This window comes from Vicugna pacos, chromosome 34, assembly GCF_048564905.1.
Source record: "Vicugna pacos chromosome 34, VicPac4, whole genome shotgun sequence".
NCBI lineage: Eukaryota > Metazoa > Chordata > Mammalia > Artiodactyla > Camelidae > Vicugna > Vicugna pacos.
The window spans coordinates 10,370,984-10,391,718 of record NC_133020.1 but is presented as its reverse complement, the minus strand read 5'-3'; the positions used below and the strand labels follow the sequence as shown (position 1 = coordinate 10,391,718).

General features: G+C 35.3%; 1 protein-coding gene across 8 annotated transcripts in view; it reads left to right on the top strand.

The window, feature by feature from the left end:
- PLEKHA5 (pleckstrin homology domain containing A5) overlaps positions 1-20,735 on the top strand; it is a 212,134-nt gene that overhangs the window by 117,534 nt on the left and 73,865 nt on the right. For 6 of the 8 annotated variants that reach the window (XM_072954697.1, XM_072954689.1, XM_072954687.1 and 3 more), the window contains 4 exons: positions 14,166-14,249; positions 14,982-15,102; positions 17,823-17,927; positions 20,252-20,324. In XM_072954697.1, the coding sequence (XP_072810798.1) occupies positions 14,166-14,249; positions 14,982-15,102; positions 17,823-17,927; positions 20,252-20,324 (383 nt within the window). Of the gene's footprint in view, positions 1-2,937; positions 2,962-10,516; positions 10,536-14,165; positions 14,250-14,981; positions 15,103-17,822; positions 17,928-20,251; positions 20,325-20,735 lie in introns of those variants that run through there. The other 2 variants (XM_072954691.1, XM_072954694.1) reach the window with 2 other exon arrangements.

The window sequence follows — 20,735 nt, the reverse complement described above, 5'->3', positions numbered from 1 at the left end:
TCTAATGAATAAGGTATGTTTTGACGATCTCTTTCCACCAGTACTGAAGCTTGGTAGAGAAGTATGATTGTTCTTCAAGTTCAAAATTTAGCCTAGTAAGCTCAGATGGGACAGTATTCTTTAAGCCCATTATAGTCTTGAACTATATTTTTATTTCCTAGTGGTGGACAGTACGAAACCTTGTGCATAATCGATGCTTAATGGGTATTTGAGCACAAATAAATGGCTCAGTTAAGCAAGTTAAATGAATGAGAATATCTTGCTCCTTGTATTAGAGAGATTTCACCTTCACTGTGATGACGAAGACCTACTAGTTACCTAACCAACCAAGAGCGCGCCGTGGCCTTGTACTCTATTGGAAGGGAATGTCTCCAGAGTACAACACAGCCATCACAGTGGCCTGAGGCGGCCACTGGAGTTCACGGCCAGCTCTGCTCACTGTGTCTGGGTCCCTGCCCTGCTCTTCTGGGCCAGATTTCTCTCTGACTCCTGCCTCATCTGTACGTGAGAAATTTCTCAGTACTTGTGGATAACTATTTGCTGACTAAACCAAGCCTTAATTAAGGTACTGTGTGCATCATATGAGTGCATTATGATTTGGACCTTTGCAGCTAAAAAAAATTATTTCTTTGAAATTAAAGTGACAGAGAACCTAAGAGTGGAGCAAATACATTGCTTCAAAACTTATATAATACATTTTTTATATATCAATATATTGTCACTCAAAGCCTAGGTTTTCAGCCCCATTTCTGTTCTCTTTCTCTTCAATCTGTGCTAAACTCTGGCCACATTTGAGTTCTCCTGCTGATCGGGGAGGCTCAGTTCACATGGCAGCCACTTCTGTGACTCCTTCCTGCCCTTCCCTCTCTAAGCAAGGTCGGTCCCTAACCTGCCTCTCCTTCGCGTTTTGGCTTTGGTGAGATTACTCCTCCTGTCTGTTGGTGTAGAATATTATTAAGGCTGTGTGTCATCACTGCCTGCCTCATACTGAATAAATGAAAGTACTTACGTTACACAAAAATACAGCTAATTTGAAAGAAAGTACCACTTTTTAACAAAATCTTTGTTTCATAGAGGCATCATTTTACTTATTAGTAACTACCTTTGTGTTCTTAAAGTGATTGTTTAAATTATTTATTGTGCAATATTAAAATGATTAAAAACGATACAGTGAATGAGAGTAGTAAAATTCAATGACTACTGTTTTTTTTCTTTTTCTTTTTCTGTTTGAATTGAGCTATTTATCCTATCAGCTTGATTCTTTTGGGAAGAATGATCTACAATAACATAATTGGATCTTTATTCACAGCTGAATGGTTATTAAAGTGTAGGTTAGAATTAGATTAACTATTTTTGATGTTTTTATTTTTATTTATTTGTTTTTAACACCTTTATTGTGGTTTGGTTCCTGCACAGTAAACTGCACGTATTTCAGATGTGCAATTTGATGAATTTTGATAGATGTACACACCACTGAAACCACCACCACAATCAAGACAGCTAACATTTCCATCCCTCCCCAAGAGGTGCAATTTTCGAATTCCCAGTTTATCCCTTCTCACCTCTCACCCTGGTAAGAATTAGGTTAACTTTTTAAAGTAATGTGTGACCACACGCAAAATCAAAAGAGATGGTGTTTAAATACATCTTTTTTTAATTTGTTGTTTGAGTCCTTCCCAGTGGGATAGTAAACTTCTGTTTAAAGCATGTTATAATAAAATATTACTAATTAGCATTCATTAGGGAGGAGTGGAGTTGTCTGAATTAGTGAAATTCTAGGTTATATATATATTTAATGCCATATTATTGCTTTTAAATAACAAGAACACTTCTGATGACTGACATGTTTCTAAGCTGGAGTTCTGCTTAGTTGTCTTTTAAAATGCCATCAGACTTTTGTAATTAATAGTTTTTTTTATACAAGTGACTAATTTTTCAAGTAAGTAGTCTTCAAAACCACTAAATATACCCTGTGATCACTTCCATTCTGTTAAATGACTTTAAAGTCATCATTCAACAGTAACTTAAACCTTAGATCAAATGATCAGGTTCCTCATTAGTTACATTGCAGTTTGTATGCAAACCATTGTATTTCACGTCAAAGGTAGGACGTGAAACCAACAACTTTTAAAAGCAAGGATGTGACCTAATTTTACTACTTTTCAGGAAAGCCTAACTCTGCGAGCACATCCAGGCTTGGGTGATATTTAGGAAGGGCTCTGTTAGGTAATGTTCGTTGGTGCTACCGGGTACTCGATCCTTTCAGAAGCCCTGTGGGGTAAGGTTTGTTGTGGTGGTGGGTGGTTTTGGTTCTGGTTCCCATTTACCAGAAGAAAGTTGAGGCTCAGTGAGGACAGTCTAAATGGGAGATACCCTGATTAAAAGGGAATGGATTTGGATGCTTTTAAGAGTCTTGGAGGCATAAGAGCCTGGGCTAAGGCAGTGATGGAGAAGGCGTTAGCTGTCTGCTCACATGGGGTGCTTTCTAGGTAGCAACCAGAAATGTCACTTGATTCTTGAGTGTTTGACAGAAAATTACTTTGTTGAATTAGTGTGTACATTCTAAGAGCCATATTTCTATTTAAACCACAAAATGTCATTTAACCATCCCATTTAAAAGCTTCCTAAGACTCACTCAAATGACTGACTTACAAGTGAGAGAATTATCTAAATTACTTTAGGCATTTTTGTTTATATTGGAATTTATTAAGTGATCTAAAATGTAGCTGTCCCATAACACTCAGGATGGATAACAGTCATTAACGTGATGGGTACATTTTGTTCGTAACTACCGTGGTCTTAATTAAATTATTCTTGCATTGCTTCCAACATTATTTAAAATCAACTGTAAAATGTTTATTTTGTAGATTCTACATGAGTATGTGGTTTTATTTAAGAAGGTTTTCTTCGGGAGGTGATTTAGAAGTTGTCTGGAAATACAGAAAGCTAGAACATGAGTTTGTGAGTCTCATATTTTGAATTTCTTATTTTCTTTATTTTGTTCCTAGTCTATACTAATGCTTTCGGCTTTGTACTTGCAGCGTTACATCATACTCGTATTTTCCCACTGGGGAAAGCAACGTTTTCAGTTCCCGTTGGTGGGTTTGTAAAACCCATGCTTTATAATTGTTACTTGCACTTAAATTCTTTGGTACCTATAATCAGGGAAATGTGAGGTTACATTTATAATTATGTTGTGGTAATGTTGTCTGAGCAGCTAAGAGTGGGAAATGATTGTAAAGCCTTAGAGAATAAGAAGATGGAAAAGAAATACTGGGTTTAAAATTAAATTGGAATCAGGAAAGGTTTCATTACTGTGCTTCAGATAGAAATAGTCTTGGATGATGCTAGGCAGTGAGACAGAAGGAGATGAGATGAGGCGTGATGAGGGAGGCTGCAGGTCCACGGTCCATGGAAGATGGGAGGACCGCTAAGGAAAGGATGGTGTTGTGTTGCAGTGTGTTGTGTTAGTACCATTGAGCAGAAACCTGGGAGAAGATGTAGGGCAGAACTGAAAAGTCTCATTGACTGGTGGGTCAAGCAAGGGCTAGCTGTTAAGGGGTCAGGGGTAGGGGGGGATCTGAAAAGGACACAGCTCGGACCGTGAAGGCCATGTCTCCGGGTGACTTCTGACAATTTTGTAAATGCTGTGAGCCTCCAGTTATTCACATGTAAAGTGAAGATGGTAATCCACACTTCAGAGGCTCTGTGTGAGGCTTCACTGTCTAGTTTCAAGTGCAGTGTGTGACAGCCGAGTATGTGAGCAGCAATGAGTGTGTTATCAAGTGGGCGTTACCATTTAGGCGATGATTTTAATATTTATTGTTGGGAGTGCGGACCACTGAGGTGCTCACACCTGATGAATCCTTTGTGTCCCCCAAGAAATCTGAGATGATCCATTTTCCAAATGATGAGAGGAGGAGGGATAGAAGATAAAGGGTTAAGGAGAGTTTGCAGATGTGGGTAAATGAATCACTGAGGTTTGAGCAGGATGTCTGGAAGCAGTTAGTTCTAAGTTAAAGGCAAATGGCATTTAGAACTAAATGTGGGGAAAGGAAATATATACTTTACATGTTTTGCAAAAAAAAAATTTGTCTTTCAGATTGCTTACTCAGTAGTTATTTCTTCACACAACTAAGGCTCGAGAATTCAGTTTCTCTCAAGAAAAGGCATGACACTTTTAGTGTTTTCTTTTGTTCTTAAAACACTGCCTTTAATTATAGGCATAATTTTCCATGCCAGCATATATTTTCAGTTTAAAAATAAATTGCAGAAACAGTCATTGTGGTGGTCAGATTTCAACATAACATTTTTCTCTTTTTTATTAAAAGAAAATCTACATAAAACATTAATCAACTTTACATTCAACAGAATTTTAAAAATTACTCTGGGCCACCATAGTACCAATTAGTTTAAGAACTAATAAATAAAATAACACTTAATAACTAAGTCACTGCTATAAACATGTTTTTAAAGCCTAACTTGAGACTGTTTGAGTCTCAGAGTGATATGACTTTATGATTTCCACTGATAAGAGCTCTTCAATTTTAAAACAAGCTGAAGAGTATAATTGTCTGGCAGTGCGATGAAACCAAGGCCAAACTGAGAATGTGCGGGACTCTTTTTGGTTTGAGTAGAAGGATACTGAAAACAGAAGAGTTCTGAGTACACATCTGAGCTGCTTGCTATATGTTTTTCTAACTAAACTTGAGAAATACAATGCTTCCATAGTCCTCACGTCTCTCTGCCTTGTTCCAATCCAAGAGCATTGTGGGTATGTGACAGCTTTTATGGGTTGAGCCGCAGTCAAGGTCCAAGCCATGATACTGGCTTCGTTACCAGGGTTGCAGAAAGGATTGCCAAACCACTATGATATCCTATTTTTTTTAGACTAAATTAAATCTTTCTTTCTCTCCCATAAGGGAAATACACGATTCTGAGTGGTTCATACAAGTGGGTCTGCAGCTGAATTTAATAAGAGACAACCAAAATCTCTTCTATGGGACAAAGTTTTCTAAAGTACATATTTTTTTTTGTGCATAGTGAATAAATTTTCAACCATACTGCCACAGATAACGCATATAAAACACAAGCTAATAAACCTCTCTTTGTCAGATGTATTACTCAAAAGAATTATTGGCTGTTATTGATGATTTTAATAGCAATTTCAATATTTATTTCTTATATTAAAAACCAGAATGGATTTTATAGTAAAACAGTCATTGGAGTTACTCATGGAGCAAAGGTTCTTTTGATTTTTTTTTTTTCAAACCCACAAAAACAAGTACTCTCACGTGAGAGAACTACAACGCAAGAAGTAGCCAGTACATTGTTATTAATGGCCAAAACATTAAATTTTTTTCTTTTTTCTGAAACACCAAAAGCAATGTGTAGCCAAAGCCAAATTAAACAAATGGGACTATATCTAACTAAAAAGCTCCTGCACAACAGAAGAAACCATCAACAAAATGAAGAGGCAACCTACCTATGGGAGAAGATATTTGCAAATCATATATCTGATGAGGGGTAGTATCTAAAATATATATAAAGAACTCATACAACTCAGTAGCAGATAAAAGGCCAATTAAAAAAATGGGCAGAGGGTCTGAATAGACATTTTCCAAAGAAGACATAGAGATGGCCAACAAGGACATGAAAATGTGCTCAACATCACTCACTAATCATCAGGAAAATGCAAATCAGAACCACAATGAGGTATCACCTCATACCTATGAGAACAGCTATCATCAAAAAGGTAAGAAACAATAAGTGTTGGTGAGGACGTAGAGAAAAGGGAACCTGCAGTGGGAATACAAATTGGTGTGCTCACTGTGGAAAACAGTAGGGAGGTTCCTCAAAAAATTAAAAAGAAAACTACCGTGTGATCCACCAATTCCACTTCTGTGTATTTATCCAAAGGAAAAACCACTACCTTGAAAAGATACCTGCGCCACCCCTCCATGTCCATTACAGCGTTATTTACAATAGCTAAAATACAGAAACAAACCTGTGTCCATCAGTGGATGAATGGGTGAGGAAAATGTGGTGTGTGTGTGCGGGCAGTGGGAATACATGTGTGTATGTATACATACATACGTACATACACAGTGGAATATTATTGAGCCATTAAAAAGAAGGAAGTCTTGCTGTTTGCAGCAACATGGGTGGACCTTGAAGGTATTATGCCAAGTGAAGCAAGTCAGAGAAAGACTAAATACTATATGATCTCACTTACACATAGAATCTTTTAAAAAAGAGAGAGAGAGCTTATAGATAACAGAACAGGTTGATGGTTGCCAGATGTGGGGGTGTGGGGGTGAAATGGGTGAAGGAGATCAAAGGGTATAAACTTCCAGTGTTAAATAGGTCATGGGGATGTAACATATAGCATGGTGACTATAGTTAATAATACCATTTTGCATATTCAAAAGTTGCTAAGATCTTAAAAAGATCAGAAGAAAAAATTTTTTTCATAACTGTGTATGATGACTGATGTTAACTATTAACTATACTTATTGTGGTGATCATTTCACAGTATATACAAGTATTGAATCATTATCTTGTACACCTGAAACTAATATAATGTTATATGTCAATTATACCTCAATTTAAAAATAAATAAAAACAATGCAAAGTGAAAAAATGGTTTTTTTCTGACTGTGGAAATAAAATCTCTAGAGGTTTTGAAGTTCAGATTAAATCACCCTCTTTACCTTCCCAAAGAAGAAATTAATAAAGCATTTTCCTCTTTATCAGACAAAGAAAGAAAATCTGATTTTGAGTATGCTAGAGCAGGCATTTTCTTTGGAAACCTACAGGAGTTGCTTTCTTTAAGAAAAATGAAATGTTCCCTTAGCCAATAGCCTTTACCTTCCCTTCTTCCTTGCTGTTATTACCTAACCTCATTTTATTCCCTTTCCTCTCAATGGCCACAGACAAAATTGTGACTCTTGATTGATGTGCGTTCACTTACCATTGACTGAATTAAGCATAGACTTGTTTGTCCGGCTAATGAGAGTCTAGGCCGGGGGCTCTTGGGAAACTTCTTGAAAGAGGATATGTAAGGAGAAACTTCCCTTTCAGCTCTGGGCTCTGTGCCCTGTGTGTGATGTTTGGGACTACAGCAGCCAGTTTGGTACTGCGAGGATGTCTAACTAAATAGGACAAGCCAATCAGTGTTGGCGTGTTAAACAATCGTGAATAATCACATCTCCTTGAAATCACAAATGTTCTTATTTTTAAATCAGGAATATCTGTTTTCCATACTTGATTCAAAGAATATAATACCATGTACTGCACTGATTCATTATATGTAGCATTGCTCTCGTTTTTTATTTCAATTTTTTAATCTAGTAATCTTAGTACTATATTCATTTTTGCAAAAGTCAAAGAAATCCTGATGTTTTTAAGAACTTCTTAGGAGGGTATTCTACCTGTGTATAAATATCTGATATAAAATATACATTTTATGCTCAACGAAGATTGCAAAGTTAGAGCCTTATTGTTGGGTAATAGGAGTTTTAAAAGCAGATTTCATTTGTCGGTTCATAGTTAATTGTGTTAAATCCATTCATTTTTTGCCTTGTGTTGTTTGAAATAACACTCCATTAAGAGTGAAATACAGTTCCTTCAGTGTTACTGACTTTTATCATTACACTAAAAATTTTGAATACCATATTAGCAAACAGCTTTTTTCCTCTCTCTTTCTAAACCCATAATTTTATTGGGGTTTTTATTTGAAATGTGCATTTGATGCACCTCTTTAGTTTGTTGGTGAGGGGACATTGTTTCCTTAGAGATGTCGATGGTTGGCATTCTCCCTCAAGTCTCCTGCTGAGGGAAGACTAGCGGTGTGGGCTGAACCAAAAAATGTCTTGCTCCAACAAGTCTGGAAAGAGACACAAACACCAGCATCCCCAAGCTTCAGAGCACCCCGCCTGCAGCCTACGTTATCCTTCATATAACAACACCTGCCACTCAGCAGTTGACTCTAACCCACTAACTTGTTCTGTTTCCATGAATAGGTTATAGGCACTGTGTAGTTTATCAGCTTTCCCTTTTTTATGCAGGTGACCAGGAACCTCAGAACTGCTCAAAATAGCACCCCTTTGCCCAGGTTTTCTGGTGCAGTTATGTCCATAATGCATTATTTGATTCACAAATACATAAGATTTGAAAAGGAATATGATAGACTAATGAATTTCTATTCCATCTCCAGTAGACATATCATTTTTAATTTGCTTTTTATATAATTTGGTGGCTGTATACCATTTTATACACATGCTGGTTTATTCCTCTTAAGATCTTTTAAAACCAAATTATTATTGAATGAAACAGTTCCCCAGAGGCTGGAAATAACCAACCAGGTCTTTGATTCGACCCTCTGGTTGCCGTAAATGATTAAATGTCTGGTGATAAATAGTGAAGAGGACATGATGCCAAAGAACAAGCAATTTGTGTTGCTGTTTGTCAATTTCTTGACATCTTTTCTAAAAATGGCATTGATTCAGTCCTTTTATCTGGGCCTCTGATGGAGCACGAGCCTCAGATTGAGGTAGTGAGCGTGACCTATTTCCTTCTGTCCTGAATTCTGCAATGGCAGAGTCCTTTTTATTTTTTTAAGTGTTATTACTATTTGAAGACCTTCTTGAATACTGCCTTAAAAACATAGCTACTCTTGCCCTAAAGCTTTTATATTAGAATTGCTTCTCTCTCTCTCTCTCTCTCTCTCTCTCTCTCTCTCTCTTTCTCTTCTTGGACACATTAGGGGCAAGTATCTTGACCAGAAGCATGAAAACCAAGAGAGATCACAACTTTATTCTTTTACAATAAACACTGAATAGTGGGATAACAAGAGTTTTAAACAGTTTTTGGGGTAAGTGATCACTGGAACTGTTTCTGTTTAAACCTGGCGGAACAGTAGTCTGATGACAACGACATATGCTCAGAGTCCTGTGGTTCATAATAAAAATAAGTAACAATTATCGAGGGCTTACTCTGTCCTAGGCCACGTTTCTACCCTTTACTCTTTTAATCTTCATAAACATCTCCACTAGGATGTAGGTTCCACGAGGGCAAAGATTTTTATGTTTTGCTCACTGCCACCCCCAGTGCCAAGAACAGTTCTGAGAAAATAAACTAACAACCTGTGACGTGGCTCCTGTTACTAAATAGAGGCAACTGGGGCAGGGACAGGTGAAGGAACTTGCTTAAGATCACCTGGCTAGTGAGAGGAGGAGCTGATTCCAGAACCTGTGGTCTCAACTGCTGCCTCTTTTGTCTCTGGAGAAAAACAGGGACAGAAAGAAATGAGAAATGTGGCTCCTTTGGTAGAGTTCGCTGAGAAAGGGCCAGGAAGGGGTAGAGCCAGGTGGGTTTGTCAGCCTCTGCCCTGTTGATGTTTGGGGCTGGGTACGTCTTTCACGTGGAGAACTTTCATACACACCATAAGATGTTTAACAGCATCCTGGCTTCTACCCACTGCTTACCAGTCCCCGTTGCGACATTCAGAAACATTACCAGACATTTCCAAAAGTCCCCTGGGAGGTAAAAAGCATTCCCAGTCAAACCGCTGTTCTAAACCTACCCATTGAACCATCGCAGAGAGAAGTCTAGAAGTAAGAGGCAGGTGGAAGCGAATACCTTTAGAAAAGTGTGAGCCTCTACTGTGCCACAGTGAGTTCAGAGACAAATCAGGAATTAGTTTGTTCTGTGACCATAAGAATGTTTTATATCAGGACCTCAGTTTTACCCCTTTTTAAATAAGGATTCCTCTGGAAACACAAATTTATATAAAACCATGTCTCGCCAGTTTTTCCTTTTCAGTCACGAGGAGCATAAATCTCTGGCAAGGATTTTTTTTTTGAAATAATGATTTGTATATTAAAGCTTCAGCTGCATTTGTAGTAGAACAGAGGTATGTTAGTTCGTAATTTTGTATTACAGTCAGTTTTGCTATAACACAGCATGTATATTCCTAAAAATCACCTCACTGTGCAAAATTGGGCAATGAAAGCATGGGGCTTTTGTGGAAAATGGGTTTAGGAACACACCACTCAAAAAGTTCATTAGTGACACATACATATAAAGGAGCCTAATGAAAGTGGTTGCACAGTTTCACATGTGTTAAAATGCTTTGAAAATACAAAAACACTACAAATACACTTTGCCTTGAAAAAGACCTCCACTTTGGTTTTGGAAATGGATGTTGGAAGAGTTTCAGCCTGTGAGTTACTGGGAAGTGTTGGAAGTAAGTAGGGAGATCTGAAATTAGAAAGAAAATTGTATCACTCCATGTGGATGGGTGTGTTTCATAAAGCAGGCAGTGAACTGAGATAGCTGGTAGACATTTGAGGGTGTGCAGATGTGCAGTTTGTGTGCTGCTGTGCGGCTGCATCGCACTGGGTGCAGTTTCCTGCGTTCACCTGGAGTTTCTCACTTGATGAGATCATGCAAAAACAAATGCAGAATTGACGTGGTACCCAGGTTGTTCCCCAATGCATGAATTGCATTGGAACACATTTCACATGAACAGGGTAAGTGATGGTACTCTTGATCTGAATGTTGAGGCCCTGCGAAGGAGGGGGTAAAAAGAACCTTTTGGACTACAGAAAGGAAGGCAAGTGTAGGATGAAAAGATATACTTTGTAAATAATGCAGGGGACAGACTTGGGTAGACTTGAGGGAAAGGCTTGACTCTCTTCCCTGCCCTCTCGAGGTCCTGAGCAGTCACTCCCTTGGGCCAAAGGCAGTGGTCATGACTTAATACTTATCAGTGACCAGCCACATCCCACACTGCCCAGTTGCTGTGTGTATTAGAGAACTAATATATTATGTATTAAAAGAATTCTACCCATTAACAGAGATGGCTTTTTGTAAATTTTTTTTGACGATTCATTTGGCTTTCATTTACATTGCTTTCATTTATTGGCACTCAGCATGTATTTAACTCATGTTTTTAGTTTCTGTGAGTGATTTAGAAATTATGTTTATCCTCTACCGTTACATGTGAATTAGTATAAAAATGAAGTGTAAATAACAATGTAACAAGGGATGATTTTGAAATTTTTAAATAAATTTTTAAATATATAAAAATGTATATTAAAAACACATTTGCACAAGAGCAGGGTTGACAGTCCTGTCAAGTAGTGGAGAATTACACCACTTAAACAGTTAAGACTGGAATTTGGTTTGGTTGATTTGTTGGTTTGTTATACTCTTAACGTATTTTAATTCGTTTCTGATGAGATGATTAAAAAACATTACTCTGACTTTTATTTGATAAGTAGGTTGTTTTATAAGAGACGATAATTTTTAAACTCTAATTGCCTATAAAAACCTCAGTCTTCTGAATTGGATTTTATAGAACCCCAGCAGTCTTGAATGACTATAATTTAAAATACATCATTATACAAATTTTAGAATTTAATATTTTAGAATATGAACTATGTTTTTTTTAAATTACTAACCAAGAGCCAGATTTTAGAAGTATTGTGTAAGTCAGAACAAATGAATAAACATTTGAGAGGAGTTCTTTGTTTACTTTATGTTATAATTAGACATAAGTAGTAGGAAAGATTATTTCTTTCATTAAAAAATAGCAAAAGACTTTCATGTGGGAGTGTCCTTGTAAATGAATTTTTATGTCAATTTAATATCATAGCGTTGAGAAAAGGAAAACATATTGGATACTTTGAAAAAGTAAAAGAAGAGCATAAATATACTTATTTTTCATATTGGCTTTAGTCATTGGTCTTTTAACAAAGATGGAATGCTAAGCTTTGTACCCACTTAGTTTTACTTTAAGACGTTGTGATCTTAAAGGTACTTAGATGATAAAAATATCAATTTAATTGAAATGGCGACCACTTCTGGAGAAACAGAATGTTTGTGCTCCTTTTTAATCATTCATAATTTTAATATCTCCATTGTCCTGTGTCCTTGTCTATTCGGTACTCAGATCTACTGTTTGAGAAGTCCGAGTGATCTCCTAGTCTGGTAACCACTGCAGGGCCATGTTGTAATAATTTACAGCTTCCAGAATATTAAGATTAGAGTCTGCTATATTCCTTCTACACAGGATGACATAGCATCGGAAAATAATGCAATATAATAGGGGGTTACTTGTTTCATTTTTGCAATATTGGTTTTTATAAAAAGAATTTGAATATTTCTGTTCTACCACTCAACCAACTGTAGCTTTTTGATGTTCCTTCCCAAGGAGAGGCTTTAAAAAAAAAGACGCTCATCTCCATTTTCATTATTAAGGTGTGTAATCCCTATCCCACGTCTACCCCCTTCTCCCCACAGTGTTTTATTCTGTTACAACATCAGAATTTACATCATACTTGGAACACATGCATGGTATACGTCACATTTAGGCACTCCAGCCTCTTCCACTTACCTCTGGGGGCAAAACTTTCTTGGTTATTCTTTTATCAATTTATTGCTTATTACATAAACTTATAAGCCCATTATGAAGCTTTAAAGGTTTCCACTATTGTGCTTTTTAAAATAAACAGGTAAGGAGGGTACTGCGTACTTTATGTAGTGAAAAATACCACCACAAATAAATATCTAAACCTACCAAATCTTAATACCTATTGAATATGTTTTGTCTAAAGAGAAAACCACCACAAAGGGCTGGTAATTTAGTAGTCCTGTGAACACACCACTAAAGGAATAATGGAAATGCATTATACTCCGTCAGTCATTCCACTGTCACAATAGCCAATACGTAATTGAAAAAAAAAACCTGGATCTATATTTTATATGATTTTAGTTTTATGTGATGGATAAGGTTTCTAAGTAGCTAATAAAAATAATATTTGTGAAATTTGGGATTTGGTAAAGGAAACTAAGTATCTAAAGTTTGCCAGAAAGTTTGTGGCTTTTGGTTATAAACGTCCTGCAATACAGAGTACATGTGATAATCTTTTAAGATTAACAAAGCAGTATTCAGGGCAACATTTTGAAAATTTTCTCCATAATGAAAGTAAGTTTTCAGGGTCAGGCACACCAATGATAGGTCTTTATAGGTTGCTTTATGGTATGTAACTCAGTGGAAAGAAATACTAGTTTACAAATGATGCTGTATATTATTTTGTATATCAGTGTATATTGCATATTTTTTAGGGCTTCAATTATTTTTGGCTTAGAATTTCTTCTCTCATTTCAAGAAAACAGGAGGCCTAATCTTACGACCTAGAAAGAATAGTATTTCTTAGGACAGGTTTTATTCTCCAAGAAATAGTTACTCTTTTTTTTTTTTTTTTAGTTACTCTTTAATTCAAAGCAAAAAAAAATTTTTTTAAAGAACCTCAGAGGGAGGACAAAAAAATACATAAATGAAGAACCTCAGGAGGAAGTTTAATTTCTCATTTTAATTTTTTTGGAGGAGGGTGTAGGTAATTAGGTTTTTATTCGTTTATTTTTTAACGGAGGTACTGGGGATTGAACCCAGAACCTTGTGCATGCTAGCCATGTGCTCTACCACTGAGCTATATACCCTCCCCTACTCAAAGCAAAATTTTTTTTTCAGCAAACAAAATAAGTAGGTTTTTCTTTGTGTTGTTTACACATTTCATAGAAATTTTGTTTTCTCTTTCAGATTCCATTTTTCTAACAGCATACTTTCTTCAAGTATCACAAGATCAATCCCATTACATTATTTATGTAAAGATTCTTTTGTGAAACAAAAACGCCATAAATTATTGCTCTTCGAGTGGTACTATTTTTTAATACACTGGCGCCCGTGTAGTGGTACTGTTAGATTTATTGTTCCACATATGGATTTGGCATTAAGGCTCTGTAGTGTGCCTAGATAGGGATGCAGAATAATGGAGGTAGGTAGATCCTCATATTTAACTTTTTTGCAGCCCACCTATCATGTAAAATGCAATGACTGAAACCAAATCAGCTTACTTTTGCTTATGAAATAGAAGAACGAATTGAGTTCATACTAGGGGTAGGGGTGGGGGCTTAGTGCATTGTAAAACTGTAGGTAGCACTTACACACACATGTACACACAGTCAATAGTAAAAAAGGTTATTTAGGAGTGTCAGCCCCCGGGGGCTTGAATTGCAACTCCTTTATTCACTCACGTTAATGTTACAACGTTTTTGGTAATAGTACATACGTTTTCTCTTTTTCTCTTTTCTTTCAGCCATAATGAAAGAAAAGTGACCTGTAAACATCCAGTCACAGGACAGCCATCACAGGACAATTGTATTTTTGTCGTGAATGAACAGTAAGTAACGCGTTTCGTGGAATGCTTCTATTCAGAATGAGGTTAGCCTTGAAATTGCTGTTATCCATATTTAATACAGTACAATTCAGCAGTTTTCTTCCCTGGACGTCTGCAGTCAAGTATAACAGAATGCCATCTGTTTACTGTATGTGGTATAGAAACATGACTTCAGAATTTTTTGCGTGTGAGGAATATAATTTCAGAAGCTGTTTATATAATAGTTCAAACACAGATACTAAGCTCAAGAGCCCAGGATATAAGGTCAGAGAAACTGTAAACTTTATCCGATTATTAAATGAATTTGTGTGCACTTTTCTCATCCTTAAATCAGAGATACTGGTAATTACCATTTTCTCAGGATTTTTATAAGCATCAAATAAAATATGTGTGAAAATATTTTATACAGTGTTGACAAAAATTAGATATGATGTCATTGTTACTGTTTTCAATATTAGAATAACTAATTATGTAATAAATTTTTAATTTCCGATTAGGATGACCAAGAAGCATATCTCTCATAAGGCTTATTAAAATAAACATGATATTAACTTGTGTTAATAACTCATACTTAGTTATATCTAAAGTATTGTAAGTATTAAGCTCTGACTCTAAAGCTTTTAAGCTCTAACTGGTAGCCAGCTGTGTTGAAAAAGTCAGACGCCAGCATAGTCACTCTAGGGAAGCAGTTTACATAAACAGCAAGCTCTAGCATCTGACAAACTGTATTTTCAGGACCGTTGCAACCATGACATCTGAAGAAAAGAAGGAACGACCTATAAGTATGATAAATGAGGCTTCTAACTATAACATGGCTTCAGATTATGCAGTGCATCCAATGAGCCCTGTAGGCAGGGTGAGTTATTTTGCTTACCGTTAATTATTGATAACTGGTATAATTGGTAGTATCTATTTCTGTTACTCTTAATGGACTTAGAATTACAGAATAATTTCATTTTTATTATTACATGAACCTAATTACATTTGAGGTAATTGACATAAGAAGCAGTGGCCTGGAATATAAAGTAATAAGATTATATTTTAGTAATTTAATGACTTACATTTTTAAAATATTGTTGAGTTCTGAATTTGAACAATTTTACAAATGTAATGGATATTTGTGTGAGAAAATGGCAATGGTGATTTATTGAATCAACTTAAGTTTTAAAAATGAAGATTAATATAATGACCTAGAAATCCCGTTTTCTGACTATCCGTATGCCTAGAATGATATGTGTTCTCTTCTATCATGTTATATTATACTATTTAAAAGTAAATGTAAAATATTTTACTGCTAAAGGGAAACCCTATGCCAGTGTGCTTGACTACTCTGAAATATTTAGGCTCCATTATATGAAAAATATCAGTCATATGGAAATGGAAGTGGGTGGTTTTTCTTTATAATCAGAAACAAAAATGTTAACTGTTTAATCTATCATCCCAGACTTGTCTATAAAAATCTGTAGTTAATGCTTCTTACCCTTTAAACCATAACATTAATGTTTTAAATTTAAAATTTTAATATGAAAATTTCTTCAGACTCTTAGGAAACCTGCTGCTAAATCTGAATATATAATTACTTAAAGTTACTACTCAGTTCCTAAATTAATGGATAGAAAGAGAGTCAAGAGATAAGAGAATTTCTTTAATTTAAAAAGTAATTATGTATTTTATAATAGTAAAAAAGTTGTATTAGTAAATTATGGTTACTGTGAAGAAATAGATAATAGTTATCTATTTTCAATGCCTATTAAGGCTTCTTAAATTTTGTAGACTATTACAAGTAAATATAAATTTTCAAATAACTAAATTATTTCTAATTCTTGTATAACATAAAACGCTAGTGGGACAGCTAAGCATTATAATGCATCATTAATATATTTTATTTTTATTCTAGAAAAATGACAGGTAAATTGAGGATCACTAAGTCATTGTCTGGAAAGAAAGTTGGATTTGTGCCTCACACTTTAAACCCAAAATTTTCCAATGGATCAGGTGTTGCAGTGTTAAAAACAAAACTATAAAAGCAGTAAAAATAAAAATAATAATGGAAAATTTTTTTAAAGCAAACTTGGAAGGCAGATGGGCTTTCTAAATATAGCATAAAACCCAGAAGTCAAAATAGAAAATGAGAAATTCAGCCACAGAAAATTATCATGTGTGCATAATATCTGTAATTTATATAACATTTAAAGAATAATTCCTTTATGATTGAAGAAGTGCTATGAGGAAGGCTTACAACCCAGTTTTTAAATGGACAAGTTATGTAAAATCACTTTCCAGAAAAGAAAATGGAATTTCACTCTTACTTGTATGAAAAAGATGCTCAAACTCCTACATAATATGAAAAATGCTAGTTAAAATAAGAAAAGGATACCGTTTTTCACTTACCTGATTTACAAAGGTTAAAATTTTTGTAGCACAGTGTGTTGACAAGAGTGTGGGTAAAAGGCATTCTCTTTTTTGCAGTGAGCTCCAAGAAACAGTGAAACAGAAGAGCAGTATTATATATGCAGTCATTTGGGAAAAGAAAAAGATGTTTTGTAACTATGACAACATTTAGATGGATAGACACACATATACACAGTGATACCCTTTGCCTCGCAGAGTTGTGGGTGGGGGTTGCTTGGGGGCTGGAGTGCAGAGGTGAGAAGTAGACTGGGTCCTTGTATGTCTTTTTGTATCTTTTGAGATTTATACTATGTTTAAAGTAAATTAAAATTATAAAAAAAAACGTAATTGGCATTGAGCCTTAAAATTCTATCAAGTACTAATATAAGCTTCACAAAATGAGGTTCTAATGAAATATACTCAATTTCTAAAGATTCTGGATAAGCTGTGAAAAATAAGAGATAATCTGATATTACTTACTTTCATAGAAAAATTCAAATTCAACTTCTATGTTTTTATGTTTGTTGGTTACTACTGTCATTCCAAAATAAAATGTTCAGGGTAAACATAGCAGTATTTTACAAGTTAGTGTACTTTTAAGAATATGGTAAACACCATCTGTCTGGTATCATTCAGGTTTAGAGTTGTCGATAAAGAGAAAAACACTACACGACATTAAGCAGATCCTAGTCTTGTTTTGACTTGATGTGATGTTTGTTTATATTTTATAGGTGAGATGTGCTCTCATGACACTTAACTCTTTAATTGAAATATCCCTACTAAATATAGGTTTAAATCAAAAAGTTTTGTCGTTTGGTTTATTCTTTAAAATTTGTTAAATTTGTCAGTTTTTACTGAAGGTTCATTCCATTTATATAGCAGGTGGGACAAAATCCTCCCACCCACTGTGCCTTTTTAAAAATTGTATATGCAGATTTTAAAGGGAAGATTGTAAAACTTGTGATCCTTTTGTAATATCCTGGAGGGAAAAGCCTTTGTGTGGAATTCTTACACTTGAAACAACTAAGCCACAGAAGCAGAACTGCAGTAATTCATCTGAAAAGATTAAATGCTATAATTTTCAGAGGATTCTGAAAAAAAGGTTAAAATTTTGAAGATGAAAAGTAAACTCAGTGTCTAGGCATTAATACTGCATTGTTTTCTGATGGGCTTTTTTCTGTTTAGACTTCACGGTCTTCCAAAAAAGTTCATAATTTTGGAAAGAGATCAAATTCAATTAAAAGGAATCCTAATGCACCTGTGGTCAGACGAGGTTGGCTTTATAAACAGGTAATTTTTTTTTCTATTTGATTTGAAAAAAGGGACAGACTCAAAAGGGGACCTTTTCGGCTGAAGGTACCTAAAACAGTTACATAAAGTGAAGAAGAAACTGGAGAGTTAGTCATCCAGATTCTTCGCTTCTGATTACCACAGAGGGTATTTGGGGAACAATGAAAATAAAAAGTGATGGGTGTTTCAGAACAGAGATCGTGTGTGTCTGTTCTAGGTATTTCTAGATTTGAAATTAAATATATGCTGTATGAAAATGTTAGGAATAGCAGGCTTAAATTATCTAGGCAGAGATTTTTTTAAATGGAAAAAATGCAGAGGTGCATTGTTCATTTTTCTATTCATATAAAAATCATTCAAGAGGTGTAAATTTATATTCTTCCCTGCATTAATGTATAGAGAAATTTGATCATAATTTGAGATTTTTCTGACTTTTTCAGATTTTTGCTTCTGTGCTCTCAAGAATACTACCTTAAGTGTCTGTGCTGTTTTTCCTTTTTCTTTTCTTTCTGTTTGCTGAAGCATGGTTCACTCCCAGATGCCCCTGATGAGTTGGGGTTTATAGTGTTCCATTGTCTGGGGCACCTGGGTAGCTAAGCTCTTCCGGAACCTTGTCACTAGTTTTGGAATTAGTAAGGATGCACAGGACACCTGTTTTGGTTGCATAGAGGCTTTTGTTTTGTTTTCTACTTTCTGGTTTGCAGCTGGGTTTCAGAGAAACGACCTCTGATAACTGAGAGAACTCGGGATTCAAGACCTTTAGCTTCTTCGTCCTGTCACTCTGACGCTGCACGTACACAGCTGATGCAGAGCGAGTTAAATATTGGTTCACTGACCGTGCTCATTTGTTCTGTCAAATATTGCTAATTGCTTTCAGATGACCTAATAATTATAGTCCCTAAAATTCATAATGAATTCGTTATGAGACATTTGTTAGACGTTGTTGCATCTGAAAGTTGGGTGGCAGCTGAAATAACGTCCTGGAAGAAGACCAACTTAAAATTCCGAGAATTCCCCTTTGAGCAAATCAGTTTTGCCAGTTTCTTACTGAGTTGATTGGGTATGTAACTTGGATACCAACTTTTAATTTTTATTTAAAGATCATCTACTGTATTTTAACCATCTGACATTTAAACGTACCCAAGCTGAAGGGGTTTTTTTTAACTAGTCTTTCTGATAAGTCCAGACTGTGTTCAGATAGCTCAGTGTAATATTGAGCTTTATAGAGGATATGAGATTCCTTGTTTAAAATGATTGCTGTTCTTATTTCTTGATTCCTTGGTTAATTTAGTGTTGTCTAAGCATCACCAACCAGTTTCTCTACCAGGAATGTTTATTTTGTAATAGGTGTGTGACTTAGAATATTTGTAGAGCCACCTTAAGCTAAACTTTAATTATCTGTACTAAAGAAAGAACATAATTAAGAAATTGAAAATACCGTACAATTTTGGTGGGGTTGTGGGAGGAGTGGTCTTCCCTTAGTATAGCTGTTAATTTTAAGGACAAGTCTTTCACTCCAAGAGATTTTTACCCATAAAATTTCTTCAGTTCTAAAGTCATTATTAGATGATCGCGAGAACTAGAAATAAATTAAGAAGTAGTAATCAATGAACATATAAACTGGCCTCTTTTTTACCTTTGTGTATGTGTGTCTGTGTTTCATTTTCTCTTGTGGTTTTGCTTTACTGCATGTGGGAAGGTAATTTTTTATTAAAATTGTAATTTTCTTTGAGCTTGGTATTTTTATTTCGTAAATTACTTAGGAGAAGCTGCCAAATAGGTACTCTTTTCTGCAGGGTAAGCAAAACCCAAGCTGGATGCGTAAGAAGAAAAAAAAAACGTTTAGGAAATGTGTTTGTACGCTAAGGTTCCTCTCTTCACAATCACTGTACATCACATTACCTTTGAAATAATTTCATGTCACATACTTTTCTTCTTGTTGAAGATTAACATATTTATTACATCTGATTTACCAGAATGCACGCATGGCTGCTCAGTTACATTCTTCTCGTGCTAATAGTTCGTGTTCAAAAGAGTGCATTTCAGATTGCTTACAAATATGAAACCAAATCAAATTGCTTCAACAGAATTCCTTTTATGTGACAATATTACTCTTCAAAGGCCAGTATACTTGGGAAAAATCTTAATATGATCCAAGCCCCTAGAAAACTACCCCAAAATTTTGATTACCATTTTAGTTTGTTTTCTGTGTAGCAGGTATCAAACACTTCTTTTTTAAAAAGTTTATTTTAAACAAATGCATCAGAAGTGAGTTTTAATTTTCTGAAATGAAAAAAATCTTTTAATATGCCAATTTAATTCAGGACAGCACTGGCATGAAGCTGTGGAAGAAACGCTGGTTCGTGCTTTCTGACCTTTGCCTCTTTTATTATAGAGGTAAGTTTCCCATAAACTTCGTGTATTATTTTTATATTTGCAGTGGAATGTATATTTGCAGTAGAATGTATTTGCAGTGAAATATCAGATCTTCTTTCAAAGAGAAAACATTACAAATCTTTTAGCTATTTTATTATCGGCAAATAGTATCAAGAAAATCTCTTCCTTTTTGGCAGATAATACTAAATAATTAAGGTATGACAGACAATATAATGGTTCAAACAGATCGGCCTTTGTTTTGGTCCAGTTTGTGTAATCTGATTGTGTTTATCTGGATTTGTTTTGGGCAAAGAGCATGTGAATATTCACTCTGTGATGTTATCCTTGAATTCAGTGCCTAACAGATAAGAATCATCTGTTTTGTGAGATTCTTTTTACTTGTCAATTTTGTCAGATCTGGCTGTTGGTCCA